This window comes from Camellia sinensis, chromosome 1, assembly GCF_055761805.1.
Source record: "Camellia sinensis isolate YWXY chromosome 1, ASM5576180v1, whole genome shotgun sequence".
NCBI lineage: Eukaryota > Viridiplantae > Streptophyta > Magnoliopsida > Ericales > Theaceae > Camellia > Camellia sinensis.
Window position 1 is genome coordinate 152559907 of NC_138961.1, and position 12330 is coordinate 152572236.

At 33.3% G+C, this 12330-nt stretch overlaps 1 protein-coding gene across 1 annotated transcript; it reads right to left on the reverse strand.

The window, feature by feature from the left end:
* Window positions 1-682: 682 nt before the first annotated feature.
* Window positions 683-4981, reverse strand: LOC145820375 (uncharacterized). Its single transcript, XM_082915782.1, has 5 exons — window positions 3805-4981; window positions 3439-3717; window positions 2574-2905; window positions 1651-2228; window positions 683-965 (listed from the first exon to the last, which is right to left on the reverse strand). The coding sequence occupies exons 1-5, from the start codon at window positions 4979-4981 to the stop codon at window positions 683-685; spliced, it is 2649 nt and encodes an 882-aa protein (XP_082771908.1).
* Between the last annotated feature and the right edge of the window lie 7349 nt (window positions 4982-12330).

Here is a 12330-nt window from a genome sequence, read left to right on the forward strand (position 1 = left end):
AATATTTATGATTTTAAATGATTCGATAGGATTAAAAATAAACCAACAGTGATAGAGGGTTACTTACCTCAAATAGCTAAAATAATATTTCCCAAGCTAATCTCAAATTACCAAGATCCACCTCAATCTCACAAACCTAATAAAATATTATACCACATAAACAATTATTATTGATCACCATGATGCTTCTATCATTCTTTTCTTTATAATGTACTAATCTAATCCTATAGTCTACAAGTAAATTCCAAAACCCCAAAATACATACACCCAATCAACATACAAGATACTATGTCTAAAGAAATAGTTAGGAGTACCATAAAAACAAATCTTACCTCCAAGAGATGATTAGATCAAAGTCACCAATCTATGAATCTTCTTTCTTTTCTTTACTTCTTCTTCTTCTTCTTCTTCTTTTTTTTTTTTTTTCTATTGCTAGATCTGCCGCAGCAGCCACAACAACATCACTACCTCTATTTATTTGTGCTTCTATGTTTCCAAGACCTAAAACCCAAGTGGGCCTATAACCCAATCTCCCAAAATTACAAACTTAACTATCTAAGTAATAAAAATTTTAAAAAAAACCACCTCATAACTAATTCCTTGATGTTACTAAAATGACCCATATAAATTAATTTAATTACTACTTTATCCAAAAATAATTCTACACATAAAAATTTGGATTTTACATTCTTCCCCACTTAAAAGAAATTTTGTCCTCGAAATTTGACATACATGGAGTCTCAAAAAGTTGGGGATACTTTTGCCTCATTTCATCCTCAAGTTCCCAAGTAGCTTCTCTTTCCGAGTGATTACTCCATTGAACCTTAACATAGTGAATGACTCGACGCCTCAAAACCTGTTCCCTCCTATCAGCAATTCGTATAGGGTGTTCCTCATATGTCAAATCCTCCTTAAACTGCAACGGTGCATGATCAATCACATGACTAGGATCCGGTATATACTTCCTTAACATTGAGACATGAAAAACATTATGAACTCCAACTAGTGGAGGTGGTAGGGCAAGTCTGTAAGCTACCTCACCAATTCGATCTAAAACCTCAAATGGCCCAACAAATCTAGGACTCAATTTACCACGAACACCAAACCTCATTACTCCTTTCATAGGAGACACCTTAAGGAATACATGGTCTCCAACCCCAAACACCAAATCACGTCTCCTGTTATCTACATAACTTTTCTGTCTACTCTGTGCCGTGCGAAGTCGCTCTCTAATAAGATTCATCTTGTCCACTGTTTGTTGCACAATCTCAGGCCCTAACAACTTCCTTTTACCTACATCATCCCAACAAATAGGTGATCTACACTTTCGTCCATATAAAGCCTCATATGGTGCTATCTGAATGCTCGCATGATAACTGTTATTATAAGAGAATTCCACTAAGGCCAAATGCTCATCCCAAGAACCTCCAAGATCAATAAGCCTTCAACATGTCTTCAAGAGTCTGAATAGTTCTCTTTGATTGTCCATCGTTTTGAGGATGAAAGGTCGTGCTAAAATTCAAACTAGTACCCAAAGTTGTATGCAAACTCCTCCAAAATATAGATACAAATCTACTATCTTTATTAGACACTATGGTCACCAGAATACCATGCAACTTCACAATCTCCTTGATATACAATTTTGCAAACCTCTCTAAGGAGAACCATACCATAAAAGCTAGAAAGTAAGCGGATTTGGTCAATCGATCAACAATAACCCAAATAGCATTGTTACCATCTTGGGTCCTAGGCAACCTCGTCACAAAATCCATGGTAATATGTTTCCATTTCCACTCGGGAATAAGAAGAGGTTGTAACTTACCTGCAGGTCTCTGATGTTCAACTTTCACTTGTTGACATACCAAACATTGAGCAACATACTGAGCAATTTCCCTCTTCATATTATTCCACCAAAAGTTCCTCTTTAAGTCTTTATACATTTTAGTGCTTCCTGGATGTACAGTATATCCTGAACTGTGAGCTTCTCTTAGGATTTCTCTCTTGAGCTCTAAATCATTAGGCACACACAACCTCTCTCCAAATCTCAAGGTTCCATCTTTATGCATACAAAATTCCATCTGTAGCCCTATTTCCATTTCAGCCTTAAGTTTTTGCAACTGAGAGTCTCTTCCTTGAGCATCTTTAATTCTATCAATCAATGTGGGTTGAACCCTAAGGTTTGCCAACTGCACTCCATGGTTGTGCCATCTAATCTGAATATTCAACCTCTGTAAGTCCTCCAAGATATTCTTTTGGTCAGTGATCAAGGTAGCCAAATTACTCGGGATCTTTCTACTCAAGGCATCCGCCACTGCATTAGCTTTTCCTGGATGATAATTGATAGTCAACTCATAGTCCTTTAATAGCTCCAACCATCTCCTTTGCCTCATATTCAATTCTTTTTGAGTGAAAATATACTTCAAACTTTTATGATCAGTGAATATCTCACATTTCACCCCATACAGGTAGTGCCTCCAGATTTTCAATGCAAACACCACGGCAGCCAACTCCAAATCATGCGTAGGATAATTCTGCTCATATGGCTTCAACTGCCTAGACGCGTATGCCACTACCTTATCATTTTGCATCAGGACATAACCCAAGCCCATCTTCGATGCATCACTATAGATGGTAAAACCTTCATCTCTGGACGGAACTATAAGTACTGGAGCACACACCAATCGACTCTTTAGATCTTGGAAACTCTTCTCACAATCATCAGACCACTCAAATTTAACTCCTTTTTGTGTTAAACGAGTTATAGGCATAGAAATTCGGGAAAATCCCTCAACGAACCTTCTATAATATCCTGCTAAACCCAAGAAGCTACGAATTTCAGTGACACTAGTAGGCCAATTCCATTCCACCACCGCCTCCACTTTCTTGGGGTCAACAGACACCCCATCTTTAGATATCACATGACCCAAAAATGATACACTCTCCAGCCAAAATTCACACTTCTTTAATTTAGCAAATAATTTCTTCTCCCTTAATATCTGCAACACTATTCTCAGATGTTCTTCATGCTGCTCTTTACTCTTTGAGTACACAAGAATGTCATCAATAAAAACTACCACAAACTGATCTAAGAAGGATTTAATCTATTCATTAAATCCATAAAAGCTGCAGGTGCATTGGTCAACCCAAACGGCATCACTAAAAATTCATAATGCCCATACCTAGTTCGAAAGGCTGTCTTAGGTATATCTTCTGCCTTAACCTTCAACTGGTGATAGCCAGAACGAAGGTCAATCTTAGAAAAGACTTGTGCTCCTTGCAACTGATCAAATAGGTCATCTATCCTAGGCAAAGGATATTTATTTCGGATTGTCACCTTGTTCAACTCTCGATAATCAATGCAAAGGCGAAAACTACCATCCTTCTTTTTCACAAATAAAACGGGCGCACCCCAAGGAGAAACACTAGGCCTAATAAAGCCCTTATCTAGTAACTCTTGTAACTGTTCCTTCAACTCTTTCAACTCTGCTGGGGCCATCCGATACGGAGCCTTGGAGATAGGACCCGTGCCAGGTATCAATTCAATGGCAAACTCAATCTCTCTATCTAGTGGCAACCCCGGTAACTCTTCAGGAAAAACATCGGGAAATTCCTTCACAACTAGAATATCCTCTAACTTCAATTCAGTCTCACGGGTATCTCTCACAGAAGCTAAATAGCCCTCGCAACCATTCCTTAACAACCGTCTAGCTTGCAAAGCTGAGATTACCAAAAGAGGAGTGTTAACTCCATTACCCACAAAGCAAAATTCTGGTTAATTAGGAATCTGAAATACTACCCTTTTGCCTCGACAATCCACAGAAGCATAATTGGTTGCCAACCAATCCATTCCAAGAATTATGTCAAAGTCCCGCATATCTAAAATAGTTAAGTCTACAAGCAATTTCCTGTCATCTATACTAACCACACGAGATTTGCAAATTAAGTCAGCAACCATAACCCCTCCTATCGGGGTTTCAACACATAAGTCGATCTCTCTAGAGACACATCTCCATCCATGTTTCTTAACAAATCCCATAGACACAAATGAATTTGTAGCGCCAGAATCAAATAACACATGTGCATAAACAGAAGACACTAAAACAGTACCTGACACCACCGTGTTGGAAGTCTGGACATCTTGTTGCGTGAGTGCGTACACTCGACCTTGAGTCTTTGGCTTATGACCTCCATTTTTCTTTTGACTTCCTGAAGACCCTTTGTCTGTTGATGCTCCTTTATTTGTCCATGCTTTCTGTTCAATCTCATGCCCCTTCCGATTAGGGCAATCAGCTATCCTGTGCCCCTGTTGCTCGCAAGAGAAACAAGCCCCAGTATTCCAACGACACTCACTATCCCGATGGAATCCATTACACCTAGTGCATTGTACCTGATCATTCTTCTTATCAACACTACTACCCATAGTTCGACTTCCCCAACTCCCAACCGAAGAAGTGTTTTGTCTCTTAGCATTGCCCTTCAAATTGTTAGTTTGGAAGTTTGAAGAACTAGGCCTCTTCTGATAATTCTCTTCTTTCTCTTCTTGGGCTCTGGTAAGGCCACTCTCAACTAGCAAAGCCTTATTCAACACTGCTCCAAAAGTAGGTAACTCGAAAGGAACCACTTGTTGCATAATGTTCGTTCTTAGTCCACCTTCAAACTTTCGTGCTCTGCTATCCTCATCTGCTTCAAATGCTGATGCAAATTTAGACAACTTCGTAAACCCAGCTTCATATTCTGCAACCGTCTTATTCCCTTGCTCTAACTTCAAAAATTCCCTCTGTTTTTGTAGACGAACACTCCTAGGGAAGTATTTCTCATTGAATGCCTTCTTAAACCTTTCCCATGTATAGGGGTTAGCATCATGCTCGTGTATGCGCTTCTCCATCTGCCACCAATCATTAGCTATCTCTTGTAGCATAAACGTAGCATAGGTCACCTTCTGATCATCCGTACACTCAAAAACAGGAAACAACTTCTCCATTTCTTTCAACCATTTTTCAACCTCCAAAGGGTCTGTGGCTCCGTCAAATGCCAAAGCTATCTTCTTAAACTCGGTAATGCTACAACGTGGCCTTGGTTATGGCCCAACACCTGGCTGCATCCGCTGTTGTTGCTCCATAAGTCTAGTCAAGTTATTCCCTATGGTGGTTTGTTGTTGCACCACCCCGGCCAACGTTTGAAGCAGTTGAACCATTTCAATTGGATTGGGGATGGCAGCTTGTTCTTGGTGTCCCAACTCTTGCCCCTGATTTCCTCCGACTGCTTGAGAACCACTATCATTATTAGTCACATTCCCTCGTTGATTGCTATTACCAGTCCGTCGATTCGTTTGACCCTGGCGTGTATTCCTAGCCATATTTGCCAATGTCTCCTCATGTTCCATTGCAACCTAAATGCATCAATAATAAAATCTCATCTTATTCTATTCTCAAGTCCCTATAACAAGTAAATAAAAATAACATTATATCAAATTATAAGCGTTCCCAATCCTATATCTACCCAATCTCACCACTATTTTATACTAGCCTTTAAAAATTACAACCTGGCTCTGATACCACTAAATTGTCACGTCCCAAGCTTCGTGACAACGCCGCACACTCATTTAAGTGAACATGCAAGGCTAAGAGTCCAATACATAACTAACAATGTAAAATTCTCCAATCAAATCCTTAATTATCATAATACTAAAATCCATAAAAAAATTGATTATTCTTATCATATGAAATTATCCACCAAGTCCACTAATAAAATCCATTAACAAAACAAATAATCCAAGTACTTAAATCATAGTCCTACTCTCGGCACTCCCATATGTAAAAAAAATCCCGCGCAGCTCTACTCTTCAGAATCTGAAAAAAATAAAATAAGGGTAAGCTAGACAGCCTAGTAAATAACCAACCATCACTGCCAGCTGGATCAAGTATTAAAAATAAATAAATCAATCGATAATCAATAAATATAAATTTTTCTACAGTTCAATAAATGAGCAATTATTTTGTAAGATGGTTTCATAGCTAAAAATAAACAATGTACAATACATTTTAAATGAAAAGCCAACAAGATAATTCAAAGTAATTCATTGTTCAAATTGATGGTTCGATATTCAGATGGTTCAATGATTTGATTCACAAAACCCAAGTCTTATTGACTACGGTCACATAGCCCGTGACAAGGCCCAGAACCACACATAGGCCGGTGGTAAAGCCCCAAAAGAAACTAGTTTCTGTGCCAATAAATAACCCCCACTGGCTAGGGTCCAAATCATAGTCAGACTAGAGTGATGTTCAAAATTCACACAATACACAAATTTTAAATAAAACATTCGATATTTTCAGAATAAACGTTTAGTATAATTTTCAGAATAGCTTCACTGAATATTCAAATAATTTTCATAATAATATTCAATGTTGTTTTATACTTGACCCATATTTTATTTTAAGAGAACAGGAAAGCTACGAATAAATATTTATGATTTTAAACGATTCGATAGGATTAAAAATAAACCAACAGTGATAGAGGGTTACTTACCTCAAATAGCTAAAATAATATTTCCCAAGCTAATCTCAAATTACCAAGATCCACCTCAATCTCACAAACCTAATAAAATATTATACCACATAAACAATTATTATTGATTACCATGATGCATCTATCATTCTTTTCTTTATAATGTACTAATCTAATCCTATAGTCTACAAGTAAATTCCAAAACCCCAAAATACATACACCCAATCAACATACAAGATACTATGTCTAAAGAAATAGTTAGGAGTACCATAAAAACAAATCTTACCTCCAAGAGATGATTAGATCAAAGTCACCAATCTATGAATCTTCTTTCTTTTCTTTACTTCTTCTTCTTCTTCTTCTTTTTTTTTTTTTTTTTTTTTTTTCTATTGCTAGATCTGCCGCAGCAGCCACAACAACATCACTACCTCTATTTGTTTGTGCTTCTATGTTTCCAAGACCTAAAGCCCAAGTGGGCCTATAACCCAATCTCCCAAAATTACAAACTTAACCATCTAAGTAATAAAAATTTAAAAAAAAAACCACCTCATAACTAATTCCTTGATGTTACTAAAATGACCCATATAAATTAATTTAATTACTACTTTATCCAAAAATAATTCTACACATAAAAATTTGGATTTTACACAACATATATTTCTACATATTTCCTTTTATGATTGAAATTTATTTTTGTTATTATTTTTATCACATGTTCTAATATCCTTTCTGAAATGGCACGACATACATTAATAAGCAGCGACGGTTTTATATCCAATCTAATGATTCAAGTGCCTTTTGCAAACAAATAATGAGGAAGTTGATAAAAAGAGTACTTTCTATTCACATTGGGCTTTGATATTGGTTTAGCCACAGAATTTGGATACATGTTGCATACAAATAGAAGATTGTTACGTTAGCTTTATGTTACTAACGAAAGATTTAGTAATGATTGTTCTGCATTTAGCAATGTTCCTTATAGCAAAAGACTTTAGAAAGACTGTAGACTCACTGATAATTGATTCATCATGGAAGGTTGCTTCTCACTTATTTTTATTTGTCACTTGTTGCCAAATTCATTCATGAAGTTGGGCATTTTTGGGTCCAATTCTATTTTTTTTTTGTTTTTTGTTTTTTGTAGATGACTTTGTTGCGTGGACTTCCAGAGATATTTTGGTGTATGGAGAAGAAATTGTACTTTTGTATAGAATTAATATAATACTTTTGTCATCTCCGGCTTTTGTGCAGTTAACTATTACTGATACAAAAAACTTTTGGCAACGAACAGATAATTACTGGCATGGTAGATAGATCACCTTTTGTCGCCGTACAAATATATGATTTTTTGTCGTGGTACATAGATGTACTTTTGGCTTGGTACATACATCAACTTTTGTCATGGTACAGATTACGATGGTAATTTGTACCATGTCAAATGATCATTTCACAATGTATAGTAAATGTAATTTTTGTATATGGAGAGCTTTACTTTTTGTATGATTCTATATGTTGTATGGAATTATTATTTTAGTTTGGACAATAGTTGGTTTGTATGTACTTGGACAGTTAAACTAATTTATTTTTTGTATACGGATGCAGATTGTGGAATGCTTGATAGTTTATGTATCATTTTATTTATATACGTATTACAGGTTGCATGGAATACAGATAGGTTATGGACACATTATAATATTTGCAATAAAATATAGTATCATGTTTTTGCCGACTAAACGTTTTGTAGCAAAAAAAAAAAGGAAAAAAAAAAAACATTTGGCTACTAAAAGTTTTGTAGCCAAAAGAAAATCAAACATTTGGCTACTAAATTTTTTGTAGGCAAAAGAAAACAACCATTTGGCTACTAAATATTTTCTAGCCAAAAGAAAATCAAACCTTTGGCTACTAAATTTTTTGTAGGCAAAAGAAAAACAACCATTTGGCTACTAAATGTTTTGTAACCAAAAGAAAATCAAACATTTGGGTACTAAAAGTTTTGTAGCCAAAAGAAAATCAAACATTTGGCGACTAAAATATTTTGTAGCTAAAAACAAAAGTTGAAGAATAAAAATACTTTTGGTGACTAAATTTTTAGTAGCCAAAAATGTGGAAGTTTAGGCGACTAAATTTTTAGTAGCCAAAAGAAATAGTATTTGCCTACTAAAATTTTAGTAGCCAAAAAAGATGGACTTTAGGCGACTAAAATTTTAGTAGCCAAAACACTAGTATTTTCTTTAGGCGACTAAAAAATTTAGTAGCTAAAAAATTTTCTACGAGTAAATCATTGGCTTTTGGCGACAAAAAAATTGATCGGCAAAAATGTATTATTTAATTAATTTTCCAACCTATTTGCGACTAAATATTTAGTCGCCAAATGAATACATTTGGCGACTAAATTAAGTTTAGTCCCCAATTAGCTTTCCCGACTACTCTTCGGCTACTAATTTTGCGACCAAAAAATTTAGTCGCTAAAGCCCATCGGCGACTAAAAATTGACTTTTGGCAACTAAAAATTTAGTCGCCAAAAGTGAAAATTCTTGTAGTGGATGTAATAAGCGAGACTCAATTTGTGTAACCAAGCAATAACTTGGAAACATGTAAGCCTACATGGCATTTAACTAGTTGTTAAATAGTGAACTTTGATATATGAAAGTATGTTATTTCTCATATTTATTCTGCATATGAGTTATCTTTATTGTATTATTATGGGAGCGTGACAGAGATTGTTATTATAAATTAACAAATCAAAATTTTAAATTGTCACCAAAAAGTTCCCTAAAGATGAGAATTCCTGACAAAGTAACTTGTTACTAATATGCTGAAGTTAAAACAAAATATTTCTTTTTTTGGAACAAAATTAAATCTTTGGTGACGAAATTCTAGAAATTGTTGCCAAAACCTTTAGTTGCAAGGCTTTGGCGACATCTTTGTGACAATTTTATAATTGTAGCAAAAAACTCTTATATTTGGTTAGGAGAATTTGGGAGGGATTTGAAAAGGAAAAGGAAAAATGTGTATGAAACTAGGTGAAATGGGGGAATATTTTATTTATATTTCACTTATCTTTTTTCTTTTTCTTTTCAAATCTCTTATCAAATTCCCTAACTAAACACAATGTTACTAACAAAATTTTGACTTTTGAGGAAGATTTTATATGTCTTGAAAACTGCTTTTTCTGAAAGAGGGAGAGGTTGTTTTGAACATTTGTTACTTAGTGCTCGTTTGGCAATGACTTTTTTAGTTGGCTTTTTGGCTTTTTTGACTTTTTTAGCCTGGAACTTTTTTGGTCGTTTGGTATTCTTGTTTGGCTTTTTGGCTTTAGAATGGCAAATTTTTTTTTGTCTTTTTGTGATTTTTGTCCTTTGTGATTTTTTGACTTTTTTTTGTCCTTTTGTGATTGTTTAGCCTATCACAAAAACCAAACAACCCCTCGCAAAATGAATTTTTGTGCTACTTTCTTTATCATCAAGATTTGTCTTGATTGATGGTTTTTTTATTTTATTTTATGTATATATAAACACATTATATACTGCGAATATATTTAATGGAAAATTATATGTAGGTAAGAGAAGAGAAAATAAATTATTAATATATAAAGAGATGCAAGTGGCACTTAGATTCCCATAGTCTTTCATTTGTACTATACCACAAATACACTTACACTCTCATGTATTTATAATTTTTTTTTTTCCTTCTCCCGCCTGCATGTAATTCCCCATATTCAAAAGTGGGGCCTTCCTCTACTTGGCCCTTGGCAAGCACCTCTTCTGCCTAGTGCTTTAATCGATTTGGTCATTTTGACATTGAATTATTTTGGGTAAATTACAATACACTCTTTAAATTTTGCTTAAAGTACAAATTGTCCTATATGATTTAGAAAATTACAAGTACTCTTTATTAGAATTTTTTATTTAACAAAATTAACTAAAATACTGAAATTCATAATTTCTCTCATATACAATAATGAAATTACCTAAATTATTGATTAAAAAATATTTTTAATATCACTAAAAACTATTAATTGGCTTGATGATTTATTAATAAAAAAGGCGATTTGCTATGAAATTAGAAACTTCAGATGGTGGAATGTAATTTTTAGAATTATAAGAAACGATTTATATTTTAATCAAATTTCAAGAATATATTTGTAATTTATCCAATTGCTTTTAATGAACAACCAATCAACAACATCGTATAGAACCAAAGCGTTTACCTTTTAAAAAATACTGAAGTGGTATTTGGATTAATTAAAATAGTGACACATTTGATTCTTTCATTTAGACATATTGGTGTAATGTGGCTTACATGATGCTATTTGATATGGAAAATATACATCATATTGAAATGTCCCATCGCATCCAGTATTCAACATATTTACTAAAGCTAATTATACATTTTTTACGCGTGTTTTAAGATGGCAATGCCAAATAAAATTTGTCAATTTTCCACTTTTAAGATTGTGATTTGGCGTGTGAGAGACTATATAGTACAACTTTTAAAGCTTAAATCCATTAGGGTAATTTTTAAGTGTGCCTTACATACCATATATAAGTCATATATGAATTTTTTTTTTTATAGTTTTTATTGTTTGAATTATATAAGTTTGGATTTGAACGTATACATTTTTGTATTATAACTTATACATTGTTGGCCTACTAGGCAGGTCAACTTACAAGTAAATATATTAAAATAATATAATAAATTATATACGTGCAATTATTTTTATAAAAATACATATTTTTATAAAAATGCATAAGTTTATTCTTAAAATTTAGAACAATACAAAAATGCGTAAATTTTAATAACTCCTGTAAGTTATTTAACAAACATGCGTAAGCCAATACAAAAAATTAAAATTCTAGAGACCAAAATTTAGGGACAATTATTTTTTAGGGATAAAATATTTTTGTTTCGAAAAGTGTCATTATTATATTTTCAGCAACGAAAATCGAACATTAGTGACGAATTATTTTTTTTTGGAGCCAAATTTTTTGTCTAAAAAATTAAAGCATTTTGTGACCAAATTATTTTGTCTCTAAAAGTGTATTTATTAGTGACATTTTCAAAATTATGTCACTAAAAGTCTTATTTTTGACTTTTTGGGATGACTTTTTAGCGACTATCCCCGTGACAATAGAAATTAGTCTCTAAATATCTTTTGCAACAAAATTTTTGTTTTTAGAGATCAAAAAATTTAGTTTCCAAAACTCTTATATGTTGTATTGAGCGAATTAGAAAAATACAAATATTTATAAGTTTTCACAAATCACGTAAGTGATTTCATAGAAATGCATAAGTTTTCACAAAAAAAGTGTAAGTTCGTTTTCAAAATTTAGAATAATATAAATATGTGTAAATTTCCACAAACCAAGGAAGTGATTTCACAAAAATACATAAGTGAACACAAAAATGAGTAAGTTTATTTCTAAAAATTTAGAATAACACAAATATACGTAAGTTTTACAAATCGCGTAAGTGATTTCATAGAAATACGTAAATTTTCACAAAATTATGTAAGTTTGTTCTGCAAAATTTAGAACAACACAAATATATATAAGTTTTCATAAATCAAGTAAGTGATTTCATAAAAATACGTAAATGAACACAAAAACTCTTAAGTTTGTTCCAAAAAATTTAAAACAACACAAATATGTGTAAGTTTTCACAAATCACGTAAGTGATTTGATAAAAATGAGTAAATTTTCACAAAATGCATAACTTCGTTTTGAAAAATTTAGGACAACACAAAATGCGTAAATTTTCACAAATTACGTAAATGATATCATAAAAATGCATAAGTGAATACGAAAACGCGTAAGTTTGTTCCAA

Excerpts from the sequence above, each read along its gene's own strand:
- LOC145820375 (XM_082915782.1), bottom strand. The coding sequence starts at position 4,981 with ATGGAGAAGTTGTTTCCTGTTTTTGAGTGTACGGATGATCAGAAGGTG. Across the intron at positions 3,718-3,804 it reads TGCTTCTGTGGATTGTCGAG|CTTTGCAAGCTAGACGGTTG; the intron begins GCAAAAGGGTAG and ends TGGTAATCTCAG. Across the intron at positions 2,906-3,438 it reads ACAAGAGTTACTAGATAAGG|ATGGGGTGTCTGTTGACCCC; the intron begins GCTTTATTAGGC and ends TGATATCTAAAG.